This window comes from Falco rusticolus, chromosome 15, assembly GCF_015220075.1.
Source record: "Falco rusticolus isolate bFalRus1 chromosome 15, bFalRus1.pri, whole genome shotgun sequence".
NCBI classification, from domain to species: Eukaryota; Metazoa; Chordata; class Aves; order Falconiformes; family Falconidae; genus Falco; species Falco rusticolus.
Window position 1 is genome coordinate 15,999,541 of NC_051201.1, and position 21,763 is coordinate 16,021,303.

At 40.8% G+C, this 21,763-nt stretch overlaps 1 protein-coding gene across 2 annotated transcripts in view; it reads left to right on the forward strand.

The window, feature by feature from the left end:
* Window positions 1-21,763, forward strand: part of TENT4B (terminal nucleotidyltransferase 4B) — a 42,753-nt gene that overhangs the window by 11,403 nt on the left and 9,587 nt on the right. For both annotated transcript variants that reach the window (XM_037408766.1, XM_037408767.1), the window contains exons 2-5: window positions 10,277-10,400; window positions 15,014-15,060; window positions 17,537-17,657; window positions 18,663-18,770. In XM_037408766.1, the coding sequence (XP_037264663.1) occupies window positions 10,277-10,400; window positions 15,014-15,060; window positions 17,537-17,657; window positions 18,663-18,770 (400 nt within the window). The remainder of the gene's footprint in view (window positions 1-10,276; window positions 10,401-15,013; window positions 15,061-17,536; window positions 17,658-18,662; window positions 18,771-21,763) is intronic.

Here is a 21,763-nt window from a genome sequence, read left to right on the forward strand (position 1 = left end):
AAAAGCCACCTGAAATGTTCCTTGTACCTTGCCATAGCATGTGTGATTGTTCCTCCCTATCCTCCTGCAAAATGCACCCACTCCAGTCACTTTTGAGCATTTGGAAGTGGGAGGGAGAACTGCTACTGGGATTTGAATTTTGCCTGGATATGACCAGCCACGCGTCTAAACTTGGGTTGATATTGTAGCAGAGCGTCACCAAAGTGCAGCAACAACTACAAAATGGGTGATAAGCTGGTTCTGAATATGCGCTAAACAGGTGAATTAGGATCACTGTCCATTTTGCTTGGAGGATATAAATTTAACATGCAAATTTAAAACCTTGTGGTTTTAATAGCAAATGCTAACTTCAAATCTTCTCATAAGAAGTTTTGAATATTTTAGTATGAGATGCGACCAAAGTGACTTGTGGCTCATTTCTGTGTTCCTTGAATGTTGCAAAAACCTGTGCAAAAGTCTCCTCTTGGAAAAAAAAGATAAATAAAAAAGCTACCCAAAACTGTGATCGTTAGATGATGTTGGGAAAGCTTTAGGAATCTGCATTGACTTTCCAGGTAGCATACTGGCACTTCAAATGTATTTTGAAAATGTTATGCTAGAGCTGAAAAGACCTTAATGAACTGCAGCTGTGGCTAGTTACTGGACTTAATATTTTTATGTTATTATTTTAAGTTTAGATCTAATGTGTTACTGAAGCAGAGGTGTTTAGAGTTTTGTTCTGTTCTTGGTTCTTCTGCCTGCTTAGCAGCTAGAAAGCAGGCTTGCTGCACAGCTGGACGTGAGGCGGCTTTCTGGAGTCGGCACAGTGCGCTCTGAGGTGTGTGGGACTAATTTGCAGGCCCCAGTATGTGAGCAGTACTGGCTGCTGGTAGGAACTTGGACTTTAAGCAGCTTTTTGACTTGCCTTTGGGGCGAACAGCGTAAGCCTGGGATTGTGATAGTATCCCTCTTCCTTCTTAGGGACTGGTGTGGACATTTGAAAGTTTAAATCAACTCTGGTGGAAGGAGACAGGAGTTTGTAATGCCATTGCTGTCCTTCTGTTCGTTTAACTAATCTTTCAAGTGAATTAATTTCCCAAGTCATAAACAAGAAGAATATTTGCTAGGCAGAACCCGCTGTGTGTGGAATTTTCTCCACACTCTTCTGTGTCAGAAAACGCTGTTCTGAGCCCCGTGCAAGGCTTGCCTGGCTTCATGTTGGGGGACCTGCCACACGTGCAGCTATTTACATGGTAACAAAGGTCTATGCTGCAAGTTTCTAGCTTGACCTCAGATGGAGATTTTTTTTTTCCGAGCACACGTTATCCATCGGAAATGCTCATAAGCCTGCCGGGAGTGTGTTAGTCTCACCTCTGCCCAGTTATGTGATGTGTTGTCATTTATTGGCAGGTCACGGATTGTTTTGTGTGTGTGATAATATTTACTGCACTGGCAAAAGAGTAGCAGTGTGCTAATGATGTATAAAGAACCGTCCTGCTAGCCTGGCTTTATGAACCAAACAGAAAGGTGTATTAGCTGACCTGCTGTATCCCGCGGTTCTGGTTTAATAGCAACACCACTGGTGATAATTTGCAAAACTGATCTAATACACTTTTTTTGGTTGTAACTGCCTTCTCCTGCCTGTTGTGCTGGTACAGAAGGGGTCAGACCTACTCACAAGCGTTGTGGTGATTTGCTGGCTGTAGCTTTTATTACAATACTAACACAAACACAAACATTACTGTGTTGCTGGGAAAGTTCAGCTAAAATAAACTGAACTACTACTGATACTGATAGTTACTTTTCCTTTTTGTTAAGCTCTTACTGTTATTCAGTCTTTTTGATTTAGAGGGTTTTAAGCAAGGGGAACTGGCAGGCTGAGGTATTACTAATCCTCCACTATAAGGAAATAGATACCTTTAGCTTTTCTGTGGTTTTAGCTGTTTGGAAATTTACCTCAAGTTGTAATTATGGAATGTATGAAGTGCATGCTAACACTTGCACTTGAAACTTGGAGGCTTTAAAACATATATATCTGTATTTTAAATTAGGAGGTTGCAAACTGCATAGCTGGTCTGTATATGTAACTGTTCCAACAGACTAATACTATTCTACAAGTGAGCTAAAGAAAAACCTTGTGGTAGTATTTTATAGGTGATGTTGGAATTACTGGTGTGTTTCCAGATAATTAGGTATTACTGAAGTTGAATACTTTTTGTCATTATGAAATAAAACTGCAATTTCCCATCTCTGTGCTTCCCACTTCGTTTTTCCTGCACAAAACCTTTCTCTCCTGCTTTATCTTGTTCTTTTGTTAGTAATTTTTCTTTCAGCTCAGTTGAGGTAGCAGTTTCTCTTAATTTTTATTATACCACCCATTAGCAAAACCACATGCATTGCCTGGAAGAAGAAGCGGCAGATTCTCATAGTGCTTGCTTACAGAGATGAGAAGAAGGGATGATATGTAGATACTTTCCAGGGAAAAAAAAAAAAGAGAAGGCTGTTCCCACACATGTAGTGATTCAGCTAGATTGTTTTTATGTACAGTATGATTAAAAAAAAGGAAAAAACAATGGGAAGTGAGGCTACTTCTCAAAATAGTCTCTCCAGTTGGCATTTGATGTTTTTGTTGGAAATGCTGTAAAAATAGATAGCAAGACTAGGTGTGCATAAAGCATGGGTTTAAAATCCAGTAGATGGGTTGCAGAGTTATACTTCAGATTGCTTATTGGTAGGACTAATTCAAGCACTGAGTTATAATTCAAGTTCAATAGGACTTTCTTTCCTCTTAAAAGACAAATTTCTGTAGGAAAAATTGTAGCACATCTGAGTGTATTTTAGGAAGACAAAGCACACATAATTGAAAAGAATGGCCCACATTGCTTCTTTCTCCTTGTGTTTTAATACATTTCTACCACACTTTGGCCGTTTCCATAAGGCAGTGCTATTTTAGTGCCTTTTATGATGCAGTTAAACCCTTAAGTTGAGGTTAAATCCAGAGCATAAATAAAACCCTGTGTTAATTTGGGAGGGGTTGGGGGGATGGCTGTTTCATGGGAGAAAGAGAGAGGGAACTCCGCTGTCCACCATAAATTGTTGAAGGGAATGAACTAACTCCATTCAGAAAAGCGTTTTCAAACTCAGGATCAGAGTGATTAGGTTAATCCTGAAAGGCATTAGTCCTGAAAACAGGATCTAGGTTCCTGAATCATTTAATGCATCTGTGAAAATTTTGTCCTCCCTGGATCCTGCAAGGCAATTCAGTGAATTACTGAGCAGATGATAAATGCTAATCAGAAGGGTCAAGCTGTTGTTGGGTGAATACTGAAAGCTACTCAGATGTTGCTTGGTGGCTGGAGGGGCGTCTTCTGGTTGTAGATACACCAGCTGAAGGTGTTTCTTCTCCTTCTCTTTTCACCCAGTGCCATCCGTGTGGAAGTGACGGCTGCTGCTGTCCTCAAGGGCTCCTCGTCGGGTGCCTGGCTACACTTAGGAGAAGTTGGCTGCTTTAGCTGAACTGATGAAGGTGGTGGGGTTTAACTTGGCTAACTTTGCCCTAGATGGATTAGGGAGGCCTGTGTAATCCTGTTATAACAGACCTGGTCACTGGGAAGCCAGGGAGTGGTGACAAACACCTGGCTCTAATGGAGGGGGACAGAAATAAGTCTCATTACCTAGCCCTCTGCAAAGTGTAATTCTCTGTTTGCACCTTGGGAAACGGTTTATACAGTAGGTATCCTGGGTTTTAGTGCTGTTTAGTAATCATATGGCAGTGGAATACCTGTGTTTTTTCTGCATGTGTGTCTTTAGGTAAACTGTGGAAAGATGGTCTGTGAAGCTGGATTTCAAACGGGTGAATGAAACTGAGGAAAAATGTGTGACTTGTCAGGTTACTAATCAGGATGTTTTTTGGGATGTTTCATTTTAAAGCTCCCATAGGGCATATGCAGCTCAATATATGTGACCTATAATATATTCATATGGTTTAGTAACAGGATATAGAAGTAATGGTCAGAGTCTCTGAGGCTTTTGAAGATTGTTTGCTTTATTATGCACAATTTTAGTTTCTCATGAGGACTGATGTATCAGTCAATGTGAAACTTAACTGCCTGTTAAATCACCTGCAGATGCACTTAGGTGTGTTTTCAGTAGCTTAAACCAGCAAATACTAAAAGAATTTTTCTGCTCCAGAGGCCCAGGCGGTAAGTAGAAGACTTCAGCAGATGATTCAAATTGTTTGGTTTTGCTTGAGTTTGTAGGTGGGAAAACAATTTATGATCTTTACAGTGTCTGCTGTTGTTCCTGCTTCATTATTCGACACGTCTAGGTGGTAGTAGTAGTCTAGAAATTATTTTATTAAGCTTGTGGGAGATGAATGTTAAAACGGAAAGTTAGTTTGGGAAGCTGTTGGATTCCCCATCTTGTAGAGTGTCAATGTTACTTTTAAAATAAATATTAAAAAAAATTTGCATAATTCTGAAGGGGGAGAGAGAGAGGATTGGGCTCTCTGTGTCTTTCCTTTACCTTTGTTGCAATTTTGTTCAAAACCGCTTTAGGATCAAGTAGATTGCAGACGGGAGAGGGAAGAGCTTTGTTTAGTTTGTGGAACTTCCAAAGGACCAGAGTTAAGTTACTCTCTCTTCTCCTGTGCAATGCTAGCTTTCCTCTTGGGAGTGGAGGGATGGATGCAGTTAGGACTTCTAACTATTGATGCTTTCAAGATGCTAAAACACCTCGGATTCATCTTCTTTCGCTGTCTTCCTCAAAAACAACTATAAACCTGAACATCTACAATATTTCTCATTGTTGCCTTTGGTTCCCCCCCCCCCCCGAGGAGACTTAAAACGCTAGGGGCATCTAAACACTGTCCTGTAGGAATTACTCATCCAAAGAAAATTCAGATACAAAAGGCTTATTTAGTGCTACAGGGGTACATTGCAAACATCCCATCCAAGTGTGGATACAAAATCAAAGTCTTAAATCACAAGTGATTCATGTTAAAGCATAGTTTAGGAAGGCAAAAGTCATTGCTTACTTCTGACCACCATCCGCAGAGGTTCTAAATAATTTAGATTTTCATGATTCTGAAAATGAAGCTTCCTGCAGAAAAACCTGCCAAAGAGCAAACTGTGGTGCATGAGCACTGTACGATTCTTTTGCATGTGGTTAATATCTATTGTTTTAAATTACCTTTAGTGATGTTTGCAAACAGCATTTCCTGTGCAAAGAAATATTTTTGCTCAAGGCAGAGGAAGCTCTTTGGGATGGATGAGCAAGATTTTTAACCCACTCGTTTTTAACAGTTGGAGCAGAAGCTGTGGGTAACACCCTGATGAGAGAAATTAGAATATGCATGCCTGCATAATTTCTCCTGTGAAATGAAGAGTGAAGAAGAGCCAGAGGAGAGTAGAAGTATAACACGATTCCAGAATGACAAAAGGAGGAAACTTTTCAATTAAAACATACTACTCTGGTTAGTAATACTGCTGTGTGGGCACACAAAGGCAACGCGTAACTGCTATCCTGTGATTAAACAAAACCAGTCAGAATTCTCTTCCCTTTGCCGGCTGCTCAGGTTAGCAGGACTGTGCCTCTGCTTCTCAGCTGCCGGGGGCAGGCAGGGGAGGTCCATGCAGGGCATGGTCCCATGCAGGGCAGCCGCTGGCGTGGCTGGCAAGCATTGGGCATTGGCTGTGTCGGGCTGGCTTCCTCCAGCTGCCAGAATCAGTGAGCACAGCGGGCCGGTTATTAAATCTGCGTCAGGATCCTAGTGCAAAAGGTAAAACTTCTTGTATCTCCAGTTAGGTTTCACAAAGCAACATGCCTCGCAGTATCGCTCTTGGTTCCAGTTCTAATGTACAGCAGTAGCGAGGTGTGCTGCTTTATGTGTAAGGTGACTGAAGCATACGGTCAAGCGTATGTGTTTGTCCGTGTATCTGTCTGTGTGCTGTGCATATAAAACAGAAATAATGCTTTGTTCATATGTGATTATTTTTTAATTGATTGCCAGAGGTGCATTAAGATTCATGCTCCAGAAAAACATCTGGGACAGATGTAAACGAGTTTGAAATCCTGAGTTGCACATTTAGAACCCACAAGTTGTGCTACAAAATAAAGTAAGGTGTGATCCAACTAAGACAGAGGTGTGATGTGCGGTGTTCTGTAGCACTTGCACCTGCGCAAAAGCTGCAGCTTTTCACCTGAACAGCTTGAGTCTAGCAGACTCGCATTCCTCTTGGTGCTATTCAGTGATGATACAGTGGGAAGTTTGCGATTACAACTTTTGCAGCCATAATTTATTTTTTAATGGTGCATCACTAACTCTGTCAGATGAACATAACAGGTGCTATAATCCACTAAATTTAGTGGCTTCTCTTCTCTGTAATTGTGTTCTGTCTGTGAAATTCTGATGTAATCAGCTTACCAGGCTTGAAAACAGGGTGTGATGTAGCTAGTACTTTGTTTTAGAACATACTCGGAGAAAGTGTAAGAGACTATTTAATTTTTCATTTCCCCACATGTTAAGATTTCCTGAAGCATGGGACAAAGACCCAGTTGTTTATTGCTGTTTACTGTAATAAAACCAGTAAACTAATACTCTTATGCATTGCAGAGACCTCTCTCCATCCATCCCGAGTAGCTCTTGGGTGTTGGTATGCTTCAGTATGACTGTAAAGCCAAATGAAGTATCTCTCCATAATGAAATCAGGTTTATTACAGCATAATTTCCTTCTACAAACAAGTCTCTTTTTAAAGACTTTTATCTAAAATAACTGATGAATGTAATGGCATTAAATAATAAAATACTGTTATGATGCCAAAAATAACTTCTCAGTCTCTTTGATCTTCATTTTGGTTAAAGATATAAAATTCCACTAGAGACTCTTGTAAACAGACTCCATTAATCCAAACAAATTGTTTTGAAAAGCAGCGACTATAATAGATGTTGATTAAGACAGTGAATAACCTTGAGTTTTAATTTTCAATGCAGCTTGAGTTAACTCGGCATTAATTGGAGTCACACCTCTAAGTCATGTTGTACTGCTCTGAAATCTGCATGTGGCTGCTTCTGTTTGTCTTGGCTTTAATTAATCATCCCCTTATTATTTCTTGGCAGCAGTCATTGTTGGGCAGGGAAATAATGGGTCTAGGTGTAGTCTGGAGCCTTTATGGCTTCTGCCTGCCTTCTGCACACTGGCTCCGTGCAGCACAGGCGGTCCTAGCCGCATGCAGTCTTGCAGCAGGTGAAGCCGCAGATAGATCTGTAATATTTCCAGCTGGTGTGGTGATGGGAACTTTCTCTAGTAGTCTGTAAGCCTTTCTTTTATCTTTGAAAAATTTCAAATTTATTTTTTTTTCTACATCTGCATTTGTTCAGTAACATCCAGTGCATGTGTAATACATGTTTCCTTGTGTTTGTGTGCTGCTTAATTTTTTGTTTTGCCGTAAAGCTTTCTATGACTACCTAAGACCAAGAAGGATCCCACTGAAAGAGATGCAGACATATGTTTTTTATGTTTTTTTAAAAAAAGAAATACCTCTGATTTTGACAATACATCATTATTTTATGAGCTTCTGAAGAGTACGCCAGTTGATATAATTATCTCGATTAAAAGTGTCGGTGGAGTTAATAAAGAGAAGTGCCCTGAGAACTGCAGTGTCTGCATGGCTTGGCCCTTTGTGCACTTCAGGGACCTCATTTCTGATTGCCTTGTTCTTCCAAGGTTCCCTTACGGGGCAGGGGAACAATTAACTCCCGTAAAGCGGAAGCCCAGGAGCAGCTGGGCCCACTAATGACGGGCAGTATGGATTTGTGCTGTGCCATACATGAATCTCTCCCCAGGGATAGTCTCTTGGTATTATCCCAGCACATCTTGTGCCATTAAGTGCCCTCAGATGATGTGGTGACACTCCTCATGGTGTGCACTCCATCTTCTATTACTAAAAACATTGCTCTGGGGCAAATCTTGTGCCTTGTGGGTGTAACCAGTCTGTTCCAGGTAGTCCAGAGGAGCAGAGGCAGAAGCAGGTCTGTGTTAACTTGATCAGTTCCCCCCTGTGTAGTCCGCAAAGAAAGTGAAGAGCTTGCCAGACATGGTAGGAAGCCTTGGGCTGACTCCCAGGTCTTCCCGTAAGCTGGTTCGCCAAATACAGTTGAAAAATAATTTTTATTTTCTGGAGTTTGTTTATCGAGTTTTTTGCCTGTTCCCCTAGCTGCTCCTGTTTTTGAATGCTACCTTAATGGTCAAGCACGCAGAGACTAAACTAGCAGGTCGGTATGTGTGACTGGCAGTGGGGACGGAGAGTGAACTTGGTTGCTGGAGTGCTCAACTTGCCCTTTGTCACGCACTTCTCACGTGAATTCAATTCTTGCAACAGGAGGATAACTTTAAGAATGTTTAAGTGCCAGTATGTTGACTAACAGTGAGGAACAGGACAGGAGATGGCTGAAAAGCCAAAGGCAGAGAAGCCCGTGCCCAGGATGGCAGTGGTGGTTCAGAACGTGCATGTTAACCCCAGGTTGTAAGCTTCCAAGGAAAAGCAAGAAAGCAGCTGTAGGAGGAGGTACGAAATTTCTTAGCATTGTCAAAATACATGCTGAAAACAGCATTTATCGGTATGACTATTGCAGCTGCGTTGCTCAGAACATCCTTGTGGTACCTGAGATGATGTGTGTGAGCGGGGCTCGGTGCTGGTGCCAGCGTGCCAGTAAGGCGGGGGAGAAGCGGGGAGGTGGCACCTTGCATTTTTGCAGGAGATCTTTGCGGAGGGGTGGTTTTATTTTAGTTTTTAGTTGAAGTGTTTGTGAGTCTCCGTCTGTAGGTGTCAAATGAGGAGAAGCTTCTCCAAAGGTGGTTTTGGAACAGCTAAATTGGGTATCTGTCTGGATCTCCCTTTGGAGGAGCTCTGTCAGAGGAGTTTTTGCGTTAGCTATAGAGAGCTGTGATGATGGCTACCACAGGTTGCTAGGCTTTTATAACTATTCCCCTTGCCGTGTGTGTGTGTAGGGAATTCCAGTAGATGCTCAGTAAAAAGTAATGTAAATATTTTATTCCTTCATCTTGGAGAGAAAGAAGCTTGTGTTGTTCATAATGCTGCAGTATTGAAGAACATAATGCCAATGCCAGATGGTTTGAGTTCTGTCCTTACCCTGACTCCGTTAAATACAACTTTCAGATATTTTAATCTGTTTTGTTGACACCTGTATACAACTTCCAGTTATTAACATTTGATTTATTTAAATGTGTGTACAGTAGGGAAGTATTAGATTCCACATCTCATCTGAGGGCTTGCTCTTAATGAATTGCTCTGTCCTGATGGTCCCTCAGAGCTTTAAGGAGAGATGCAGTTGTATGTGGTAACTAGAAACAATACATTTTAAAAAAATAGCTATTACTATAATGGCCATTGCAGGGAACAAATGAAATTAATTTAGCTGCTCTGTGGCTGAAATGAAAGGGTTGCGTCTGGTTTTTTTTCAAAAATGTTGTTAGTCAAGAGGGTGATGTGTTGTTGGTATTACAGAAGCGTAGAAATTTGTGGCGCTGTATGAAGACATTTTTATTTCATCTCTAATAATAGGCAGTTTAAAAATGACTTACTGACGGTGAGAAGCACATGTAATATAGTAAACTGCCAAATATATGGGTTAACTGTCTGTCAATCACTTATTCTTCTGAGCCACCACTTCTGCACTTGTACTACATATTTTCTTGTTATGGGGAGCGGGTGCATTTGGAGTTTATTCATCTTCTCTAAGCAGTAAAAAGAAGCAGTTTTTCTAGCTCTAGTACTGGCACAATTACTATCGACTTTTTAAAAGCTTGGTACTGAACACAGACTGATGCCTGAAACTCCCTAGCTGGTGCCAAGGGGCTGACTAGGAAGCGTTGGCTGAAAACCTCCTGTTTAAATTTTTGGGAAGTGTGTACTCGGAGCTTACAGCTGCATTCCTAGCTGAAGACCAAACAGTTTCTGTGTTATGCTGGCATTAAAATACGGAGTGTGATTTTCAATGTGAATTGAGGCGCTTGGATTTAGATTTGCTTCCACACTTTTAGCAAATGCAGTGCAATATTGACCTATGGCTTAAGAAACTGATGTAGAACTAACCAGTACTAAGTGTTGTAAATCTGGTGGGCTTTTTTTCATTGCACGCTATCTTCAACTGCCTCTTAACTAAATGGGTAACTAGGAGCTTAAAAAGCATGTTCGATTAGAGTAGTTGCTGTTTCATTCTCCTGTGTTTTTTTTTTCCTGACTTTCTGTTATTTTTTTTTCTTTTTTTCTTTCTTAGTCTTCATGAAGAAATCATTGACTTTTATAAGTATATGTCTCCCAGACCTGAAGAAGAGAGAATGCGGATGGAAGTGGTGAACAGGATAGAAAACGTTATAAAAGAGCTGTGGCCTAATGCAGATGTGAGTAGGACGCTGTTCTATTTGTTAATACGTAAAAACAACATTTTGTGCCCGTTTACTTTGTGAAGTATTCACCAATGAAAGTAATGTTTATTTTTCCGTATTAAAAAAAAAAACCAACACAAAAAAACCCACAACAGAACAAACCCAAAGGGATTTCTGGTCAAAAAGATCAACTTTTTCTATCGCACATAGGAACAAAGACAAACTAGACCTACTGTAGTCAAACAAAGGGTATAAGATGTGAGAACATGTAGTTTCATTAATATTTATTTACTAAGATTATATGGGAACGTATCAGACATGCATGCATGCCTGATAAGTATCGTGTTAAAAAAAAGCAGCTTCTGAAACTCAGATCTTCACTAGTAGCAGGGCTTCTAGCCCTAAGACCTGCAGTCTTGAATATGTCTGTTAAGGTGGAATGTCAGCAACGCCGCGTTACATAGATCATGCTCTTCTTAATGGGTAGTTAAACTGACATATCTTACAAAATTAAAGGAACTGGGTTTTTGTACACGAACAAGTCTATAAATCTGTGTATTGAGCTGAAAATCTGTAATGTCTCTTTCCACTGAAGATGGGGTTTTGCTAGTACTTCATTCAATTGAAATTAGTTTCTCCTATGCAGAGCTGTGCTTTTTTTAATAAGGGTTGCATTAAAGAGAAGCCAGGGAAGTTGCTTTTACAACTCCAGATGGTTTTACGGGGACTCGGTTGGATTTTTGGCTTAATTGAATATAGTTTAACTGTATCCCTCTGCTCACATGGTTAATAAGAATGGAGATTTGTAGCTGTAGTCATCTATCTGTAGATAACAGTAGCTGAAAATAAAGACTTGTTAGCTGGAATAGTAAACCAAATTCAGACAGCAGAATCTTTAATGCTCTTTGGTCCTGCCATAGTGACAGACAGTGTTGACATGAGTGACTTAAACCCACTGTTCATTTTGGATCCTCTTAACCTGTTTTTTGGAATGTGTTTTTAGAAATTGGCAGAATGTGAATTCTGCGTTAGCTGTATCTATGTGGCATGTGGTTTTGTATGTGAAGTATACTCACATTTACAAGGTGGTTCTTGTGTTATGGGCATCGTATTAGTGATGTATAATATGGAAGGAGCGCTCTCCGCTCAGCGATAGCCACCTCTGCAGAGTTACAGGAGGTTGATAGAGTCAGTGCTACACGTGTCTGGTAATTTTCTCTGAGCAAAACCAATAAATTTTCCAAGAGACTTGAGCAAACCTCACAGGTGGTGGTGTACCGCTCTCCTCTCACCCAGTGAACAGTGTTGTAGACCGCAGTCAGGAGCAGGAGGAGTGGGCTGCCGGTCTGACAGGCTGAATAGCAGAGGAAGCAGTGCAGGTACGAAACAGTGCGTGCTATGGTACACCCTGCCAAAGGCTTGTAGTGGGGGATTTCACCAAAATAACTGATGGCTTCAGCCTAGAGAAGCTGTCACTAAGGGGAAGGAAGTTACAAGCCCTACCACAAGTGACAGCTGACCACTGGGCTTAGCTGTAACGTGACTGAGAGGAAGCACACATTGTGTAGTTGAAAGTTCGCTTTTCAGTTAGTACCATTTAAAACGGCCGTGGCCATCTTTGTTTGCTGTTCTTCAAAATATTAGAGAGAAGAGCATGCCAGTTCCTTTTTTTCTCAATTCTGCTCTTCAGAGCCTAACTGCATTTTGTCTGCTGTCATTACATCAAGGAAGAATTCTCCTTTTTCTGGAGACTAGAAGGGAACTGAACGATGGTTCAGTTCAGCACGCCAGGTTAGAATCTGGAAATTACTGTAATGTTATTTTTCTAATACTTTACAGATCTGTTGAGAACAGCTGCTGAACTCAACTGTGTTCAACTTTGACAGTCTTTTGTTGTAATTTTTCAGTCGTCTGAGTTAATCACTAACCTTTGGGAAATCTGTTGGTTTAGCTACTTGTAAGATGTAAGTTTTGAGTACACACTCCGAGAAGGTGGAGTGTTATCTGGTCCAATGTCCTCAGCTTTAGCTGTAGTGTAAAGCGATAAGTTAATGTTTAAGCTGTTCATTCTCAGTCATAGATGCAGCGAATCCAGCTAAAATAAACTTGTAAGTTAAACATACACATTTAGTTTGTAGTTTCTCACTAAACACGTAGGTAAGACATGCTCTATAAAAATCAGATACCAAGTAAAGGAAAATTAGGCTTCATGAATCTAAATGTATAGAGAGCATGTGGAATGTGTCTGTGCACATGCATTTTTTTTTTTTTTTTCCTGTTCCACTTAGGAAAAGGCTGAAAAAGCAGATGGAGGATGGGGTAAAACTAGGTATCCTAAACTGTTACTTTATTTATAGAAGTTAGCAATTGTGTCATTTGCTCTCTTACTCAAGGGAATGTGCTTAGAAGGAAACATTCCTAGTAAGTGAGAACTGTTCTTGGCATCAGCAAGGCTCTGACCGTAAGAAAGGCTTTAATTACGCTGAAACTGAACAACCCAAAACATTACATGAAAGCATCTTAAGAAAAAGTTTTTTGACCAGTTGAATATGAAAATTTGCCTGTTGAACAAGTAAGTACTTATACAGTAGAATTTAGGATACAGTTGTCATAATGCCTTCAGCTTTCTGTCAAGAGTATTGTGTGGCGCCTCGTAGATCGGAAAAGAGGTAATGTATACTTCACATGCTTCAGTTATGAAAATACTGTGATTGCAAATGGAAGTAGTAAGATTAACTCTATTTAATTTGACAAGCTTCAGAAAATTCTACTTAATGATGTAGAAGAAGGGTAAATTTGAATTGGCTACAGAGATTTTTTTTTTTTTGGTTGGTTTGATGGAGGGATTTTGGTAGCGAGGACTTTGCAAGCTTTTGTGCGTTTCCAAGTTGTGCATAGTGAGGACATATTTGGACACATACCACAAGCAAAGCCCTTCAGGAACTTCGGAATTTAATATGAACAAGTTCACAGAAATGTAGGATAAATAGTAACAATAACATAAAGGAGTTGAAGGGGTCTGTTACAGTACTGTGAAGTCTTAAGTTATCTTATGAACGGAAATACATCTCTCTGTCCACATAGAACAAAAACGTAATCGGCAGTGTTGGCACAACACAGAAACTAACGCTCATGTCTCAAGTTGTAGTAGTGTCCCATATTTGGGATGCTTTAAATACGTACATGGCTACAGAGCTTCAACAGTTTAAATTCCGATCCAATAATAAATAAATCAAATAATAAATCAAAATCCTTTAAAACTTCTGATTTCCCCACTTCCTCTTCCATCTTTCCAGATTTGATGAGAGAGGGATTGAAGTGTGGGTGTGGGTTTCTTTTATAATAATTCAGTGTTTCTTACACTCCAAATTATTGTACAACAGCAGATGTTGTCTCATTCCTTTTGGTAAAGGTCATATATGTTGTATCAGTAAGTTTATGAGTGCTTACAGGGTTGTTTATTCAGTAAAGGCTCTCTTTGCCATTCAGCTGAACACAGTATTTTGTTTGATAATGTAAAAGCACATTTCGTTTTTCCGAATCCATCAGCAGTTGTCTTAACTGTGCAAAAGCACTTCTCAGATGTTTTTGATAGCCATATAAATCCTGATTTGATTGAACCCAAACAGTTTCACAGAGAATGCTTTTATTATTATCCTGGATTAGAAATAGTAATAATTATTACATTTCTAGCGTTGTGATGCCTTTATGCTTTTATCAAGATCTAGTACGATATTGATGCTAATTCTGTGGCATCTTTTGCAGTCTTTTCTAGTTTGAGAAGCTGTGAACTTTCAACATTAAATTTACTGCCAGCATGTGCTTTTTGGTGGGTGTGGGGGTGAGGGGATAAAAAGAGTGAAGTGATAAAAAAATAATAATGAGGAAGCACTCATACTGCTTCTTAGTCTAGTGAAGTATCAAGACACTTACTTGCAAAACATCACCTTTTCCCATCTCGCCCTTTTTTCTTATCCCAAAGGGGTAAAACATAAGAAGCGGGTCACTTGACATACAGATAGGTGGCTATCGAGCTAGTGTATGAGACTTATTAAAGCAGAATATGCAAGTCTGTAAGGTGGCTCCAGAAAAGACATCAGAAGACTGACTGGTTGAAAATTAGTCCAAATGTGTAGATATTTTTACTTTGAAGTCTCACCACTCCCCTTTGAGACTTAGCACATGAGTCCGATCTCCCTGCGAGGCTTGGCTAAGTTAATGAGAGTGTGGTTTCAGACAGCTTATGGTGGAAACCTGATTATTTAAACCTCCAGTGCTAGTAAAAATCCAGCATAATAAACTAAATATGTGGGATCTGAAACGTTTTTAGTATGTTGTTTAAGCAGAAGTAAACACAGTTGTGCCACTTGCTCTGTAATTCAGAAAAAAAAAAATGGATGGTGATTTAATTTTTCTTTTAAAGTACACAAAGCAACAGAAATCCACTAAACTGAAATGTGTTAACAGAAAAGAGTCCCAATACTTCTGTTCAGAATGTGCCTGTTAGCAATACCGAAATCTACCAATGGAGGGTAGCAATAACCAGCCTTTACAAGCAACTTTATGGAACTTGTTCGTCTTCCAAAGCCTGAAAATTTGTTTTCATGTATTGTGTTCTTGTGTTTCAGGTGCAGATATTTGGAAGTTTTAAAACTGGTTTATATTTACCCACAAGGTTAGTAATTTTTCAGTGTAAATTCAGTGCAAGAGAAAAGAGAGCCTGTTGAACCTGTACCCCTGTAGTGATTTATGTGATCTCTCAATAGCTGTGTTACTTGTGCGTATGCTTGGAGTGTTAAAAAAGTGTTAAGCTATTAGTACTCTGCAAAGTGTATGGAAATATAGTAATTAAGACTTAGCTATAATACATATATGTATTTTGCATGTATTGGTAAAAGGTCTGAACTACCATGTTGTCAAAAAAAGGCTTGTTTTGTGATTTGCCTTCATTAAGTGACTGAACCAAAGAAAGAGGTTTGCCTTAGAAGAAAAGCTAATTTTTTTCTCCACAAATGATTAAATTGAAACATGTAATGTTACCTTGTTAATGATACTGTTGGCACTGAAAAGATTACATACAGAATTGCTTTTCTTTCAGTCTGCTTCTGTGAAATCTGTACAGTAGTCAACATCTGCCTTTTCCAGATTTATTACTAGTTGTCATAAAGAAAAGTAATTCATCGGTGACACTGGTATCCTCTGTGTAGAAACTGTGTTTTTGACAATTAAAGAGAATGAAGGGCTTGAATGGCTGCAGGTGATAAATGCATTTAAACAGCTAAAGTCTGAGGTTAACACTTGAATTGAGTTCCGTACATTGGGAACATGAGGAATTAGTACCTAGTACTGGCTGCAACTGATGGATACCCAAGTCATCATTTAATCCGTTTTTCAAAAAGGAAGTATCAGGTGGATGCTTTAGTGTCTGCTTTAGTGTAAGGAGTTGCAGGTAGGCTGAAATACTGTGTTTCTGTTCAGAAAGTCTGAAGGTGTACAAATATACATTGTTTTCACATTTGGCCTTGTTCTTGCCCTTTTTTCATTGATTTCAAATAGGCCTGCTTAAACTTGATTGTATGCTGATAATTAATGCAAGAGAGATACTCTTATTCACATGACTGATGGCAATAGTTCTTTACTATATTTGCTTGATTGTTTTGAAATTGATGTAACAAAAATGCTTTGCAGTTGTTTGTTTGGTTTCATATACTCTTTCCTCCGTATCTGTTTCAGCTGAGTTTCTGTTGGAGAACAAATGCAGATACTATAAACACAGTACATAAACCCACAGAAAACCTGCCTGTGGCAGTACTTGCCAAACTTTCAAAATAACCAGCATTTGTCTGTTGGTAATTAATTCAGTGTTGCCTTCTATCAGGGCTTCGCTTTGCCCTAGGTTTTCCCTACCTGTCACTAACTGCGTAGTCACTGTAGATTTCAGGTTCTGGGATTCAGAAAGACTTACAGTGTGTTTTTAATTCTGTTACTCTGTTAGAATTTGCCTTATATCCTCTTACTTAAGCTGATACTGAAGGTTTGGGCATGTGGTTGTGTAGCTGCTGGATCTCTTGTGTGGTTTTGCAGGCATCGTCCATTCTCAAGGTGACAACAGAGCTGCTTTTTTTCTCTCTTGGTGCGCATCATAAAAATGTCCCCCGTTGTTAACTGTCAGCATCAGTAACGGGTTTAACACTAATTAGTTTAGAAGAGAAGTGTCCAGAAGCATTTCCCACTCTCCAGGCGAGTTTTGAACATAATTTTCTGAAACTGGCCGAGTGCTGCCTGTCCTTGTCAGCTAGATGGTGTGCAGCTGAACGGCCGCTGAACTTGCCTGCTGCCAATGCTGCTTTTTTCATTAATGCAGATGCAGTTTCTTTGAGACTGTTTAAGCAGTGGTGTTTGTGAATCAGCAGACCTGTAGAATGTATTGGGAGGGAAGAAGCGTTCTTGATCTTTTTCGTGTTTCCTGTACGCAGTTTTCCATATTGCTGAAGCAGCCTGGTAGTATAACCGTAGGGTTATACGCTCGCCTCCTTCATGTTCCCAGCCAAGCAGGGTTAATCAAAGAAGTTGAGGAGCAAAGACAAAAAAGCTTGGGATCTCAGGGTAACCTTCACTGGCTTCGGTTCGGATGCCAGTCATCTTTTGCATTTGAGTTTAGGCATTGAATTAGGGTGCCAGCTCCCTGTGTAGACAGATGAAATGTGTATGTGCGTAGGGAGGCAGTGTGGTGGGGTGGAGACACTTCTTCAAGGAGCTGAGTTAATGACTAGAGTTAATTAGCTGGTTTGATCTTATTTAAGAGCTTGTTGCTTCCTGAAGTCAAAGTTGCCACATTTTCCTCTCTCCTTCCCTGCTCCCTGTTCTTGGCCCTACAGGCCAGCTGCGTACCATGTGCCCACAGGTGCTGTGATGACGTACGTGGATTTGTGTGTTTATCTGTCCCCTCCCTTCGGTAACCTGAAGTGTTCTGTGTTTCCACAAGTGTAAGAGTTCATCCCCATCCCTTTCCTCAGAAAATTAAGAATCAAGTAGTTGGTTAAGCCACATTCTGTCAGCGTTATTCTAATTATGTGTGGATGTCAGGGTTTTTTTCTTTTAACTGTATTGGCCTTTTAATTTGAATGAGTATTATTTTCTTTCCATTTCAGTGATATTGATTTAGTTGTGTTTGGAAAATGGGAGACGTTACCTCTTTGGACCCTGGAAGAAGCTCTTAGAAAGCACAATGTAGCAGATGAAAACTCAGTAAAGGTTTTAGATAAAGCAACAGTAAGTTTGGGGGAAGAGGGTATTTCCTTATTCTAAGCTAAATTTCTAAAGATCTTGGTTAAAAGGATGAATTTTCTTAAGCAGGAGCTATTTTATATATAAATTTGAAATAGAATCAATAATTTTTATTTAGTACGGGTTTTTTTACTGACAAAATAATAGTGCTGCAACAGAAGCATTTCTTCTGTTGGAGAAAATCATCAGGTTTTCCATATTCCACAACATCCACTTGCTTTTAAGTGAGATTATACCAGCAGTTGTTGCAGTTAATGTGATTAGACTTGTGAATTTCTGAGCTGAGTTTGTACCTAAGTAAATTACTTAATTTTTTCTTACTGCACGCCAGCAGATGTAGTATATTTTCCTATAGAAGTAGTAAGTACAGCCTTGTATAAATATGTAATGGTATGTCTCGCACAGGGTAGGATTAGTTCCATTATAACTTCCTACCATGTGCTAATTGTAAGAGTATGTAAAGTGTTGGGGTTTAGACAGGTGCCTAATTGATGGCTGTTATTAGCAGAGAGAGGTAACTTGGAAATCACTCAGGTGGAGATATGTCAGAATGCTCTCAATATCTTGTGTTGCTTGTTTGAAGATAATTTTGGTGAGGAACCAATGGCCCACAATGACAGGAGTGTGTCTTTTCTTTAAGAGCATCTAATACCATTTATCTTTATTTCTTAAGCTTTTGTCTCCCTCTGGTGTTTGTTTTTCCCATTGGAACTATGCTTCTGCACCAGGAACTGACTGAAAACAATTTAAAATGAATCGCTTTGAAGATGAAGTGTTAAGTTCTGTTAAACACATTAGTAAATTGAAAATAGCATTTATGAGTTAGAAAAGCAAAGTTTATGTAAACAGATTGGCAAGGAGAGAGTAAATAGATGGGAGTCCTGTTTTCTCTGGCTACCTTCTTTTACACATTCATAAAACATTTAAGTATCAATGAAACCAAATGTGTCTTGGAAATCTGTATTGACTGAATCTGTCTTTCTTTTGCAGGTACCTATTATCAAACTGACAGATTCCTTCACTGAAGTAAAAGTTGATATAAGCTTTAATGTACAGAATGGGGTTAAAGCAGCCCAGCTCATCAAAGATTTCATCAAGGTTAGGCAACACTATAGTAGAGCTACAGAGCTGAATATTCGATGACTTAATTTGATTTTCTGTTTTACTTTGATTGCATCCTTCCTAGAATAGACTTTCACTCTGTTATTTTTTATTTTCTGGTACTACTGTGTGATGTTCTTGGGTTTTAGGTATATTGCCCTAAAAAGGCATGAAGGCAGTAAAACGTACAAAGAAACTATGGAGGAGTTACAGTGGTACAACGACCAAGTTTCTTGAACTTAAGATTAGTAGTAACCACATGTTCTGAGAAAGTAGGAACTGTCTTTTTCTAGATTAGCATTTGCACGCTGAAACAATATTCAATGAAGTAGAATAAGTTAAATTTAGTAAGTTGCTGTTCAGGGATTCACTAATACCTGTATCATAGATACATCACAGTTATTTTTGTTTAATATGTGAGATCATTTTGTTAGGATTGATTTGCTTTTGTATGTAAAGTTCTGAAGTATTACTACACTATTTTCCCTTCCCTGCCCCTGTTCAGGGCACTGAACACTCGTAGTAAATGTCTCATAAAAGCAGTTAAAAGTTTTTCTTGGAATTTCATGTTCTCTGTAGGGAGACGAAGTGCAGCTCAGTCTTAAGTGCTTAGGTATTACTGTTCTACTACCAAGTGCTTTGTTTTTTTAACCAAACTAATGGACAGCAGGAGAATCAAAGTATTTCACTAGCTAGACAGGTAAAGCTCCTTCAGAAAACTCCATAAATCTGAATAAGGTAAGCGCTTCACTTTCAGTCATTAAGGGTTAGAAATGACGTACATCTGCTTTAATAACGTCATTGAGTTGCAAGAAGTCTTCTAGATTTTGGGGAATTTTCAATTGCTAATGAGTTGAATGTATGGCCTTCAACTTGTTAATCTTCTGTTCCTTTATGTACATTTAGCAGCAAGTATGACAGTAGCTCAGTTTGTTTCTGCAGTCTCTTATTTCTTTAACCTATAGAAGGACACAGGAGAAAAATCTCTGTCCTTAATTTCAGTAGGATAGTCTGAGTTCTTGTCCACCTAGTCTCACCGGTGTGCTTACATAGCCCTCCTGCTTGCACCTTGTGCTGTGAGGCCCCTTGTGCCCGCGTCCGAGGTAAGCGGTGGGGTGGGTGCAGAGACCTCTCCTCTCTCAGCCTCTATCCGACGAGCACAGTCGTTCTTGTTGGCCGGCCGTTTGCCGCTAAATCAAGACCGACAGTTTTGTGCTGTGTAGCTCCTCGTTGGGGAACAAAACCGCCCAGATTCTCTGTTGTAAGATGCCTACCTGGAATTTGGGTGCTAACTGCCGTTTTTACATCCTCTTTTTTCCCCAATTTACAACATTTACATTGTTGTGATGCCTTGTGGTAGACAGGCAGGCTGTGTTTGGTTTTCTGCCGCAACACAGGAGCTGTATTTCTCTTACGCTCTGCGTATACGTTTATTTCTAGGTGGGTCCATAAGGCCCTGCATACTTGCCCAAAATTGCCTGTGTGCTGCTTAATTTTGGGGGGGGGGGGTAGCCTTCCCTTGACGACTGGGAAGCGTTTTCGTGTGCTTACGGAGTGTTGGCGTGTTCCTGCTGCCCGGGTTGTTTGGAGCCCTTTGGAGAAGGAGCTTTGGCCTTGGGTCAGGGCATGGCACGAGTGGGGGCCGCGCGGCAGGCACGGGCAGGGGCGCTGCCTGCGGGGACGCAGCCCCGTGGTGCCCCAGGTTGTGTGATGACAGGCGTGGTGGTGACAGGGCCAGCCTGCTGGCCGGCCGGCGGGCAAGGCCGCAGTGAGGAGGGCCAGGCTGACGCCGCCCAGTCAGCGGTCAGGGTCGGCGTCGGCGCGCAGCAGCCTGGCTCAGGCAGACGGAGGGGAACAGCTGAGGTGAACAGCAGCTCCCGAGTGAAGCGGAGGGGCTCCCGGCGAGGCTTCCCACGCGGCGCTTTCCCACGCAGCTGTGTTGGCAGCAGCCCGAGCCCTGCTGTGCCGCCACACTGCGCCAGAGCCGGCCTGGGGCGCGGGCAGCCGAGCCCGGTGTGGCGGGGAGAGGTGGCACTGGGCCCTGACGCCAGCAGGTCGTGGCTGCGCTGCTGCCGAGGGTCGCTTGTTGGACCTGGAGAAAACTTGATGTGCACTTGCCAAGCTGACTTCATCGGTGTTCTCGAGGACCTCTCTATAAAACACTTGCAGGGAATTCTCTTGGGTCTTATTTTGTCCCACGTAACTTTGAATACCGAGTTGAGGCGTCGTGTTCAGTATTACCCTTGGAAATGCTTGTTCCTCTTAATCTAATTCACGTAGGAAGTCTGAGGCAGCTGAATCCTTAATTAAGGGTTTGCTGTTTCCTGACAAAAACCCTGTCTTTGAATTTTGGTATATACTGATACTCCACACTTCAGCTTGTGACTGTAAGTTCTTAGTAGTTCAAAAAAGTGATCATGGGATGTACAGTTCAGTAGGGCTCCCGCTGCTCATCCTTAGACTTGTGCAGAGTTGTTCTTGGAGAAATTCTTTCTTTTCAATCTTTTGCGATCGCAGATGCCATGATCCACATCTCTGACACTAAGGAACGTTTTAGCTCTGTGTTGATAAAAGCAGTGATTTTATTGAGCCTCGCTTGCCCCCTCCCCTGTGAGGGGGTGTACAGAGTGCAGGCGTAGCCCCAGCCTCCACTGCTGTCCACAAGGTCCGTGTCCTCCGCACGTGCAGCGTATGCACGCCTCTAAGGGAACCCATGCGGACAAAGCTATTGCAGGAGCAGTTACCCAAAGGTAAGGATTTAGCTCCTTTGAAAAATGTTACCTGGGTGTAGCGATTTTGGAGGACTGTTTGGAACTCTGGGCATCGGAAGCCCTTGCAGGACAGGAGTCTCAGTCCTCTTTGGGATATCACTGGTTGTAGCAGGAAGGTTTTGTTACAGATGTGGGTATCTCCTTCGCTCTCCTTTTCACTCATATGAGAAAAGCAAGTGTATTTTCATATTCAAGCGAAATCGTTCTGATTTTATGAGG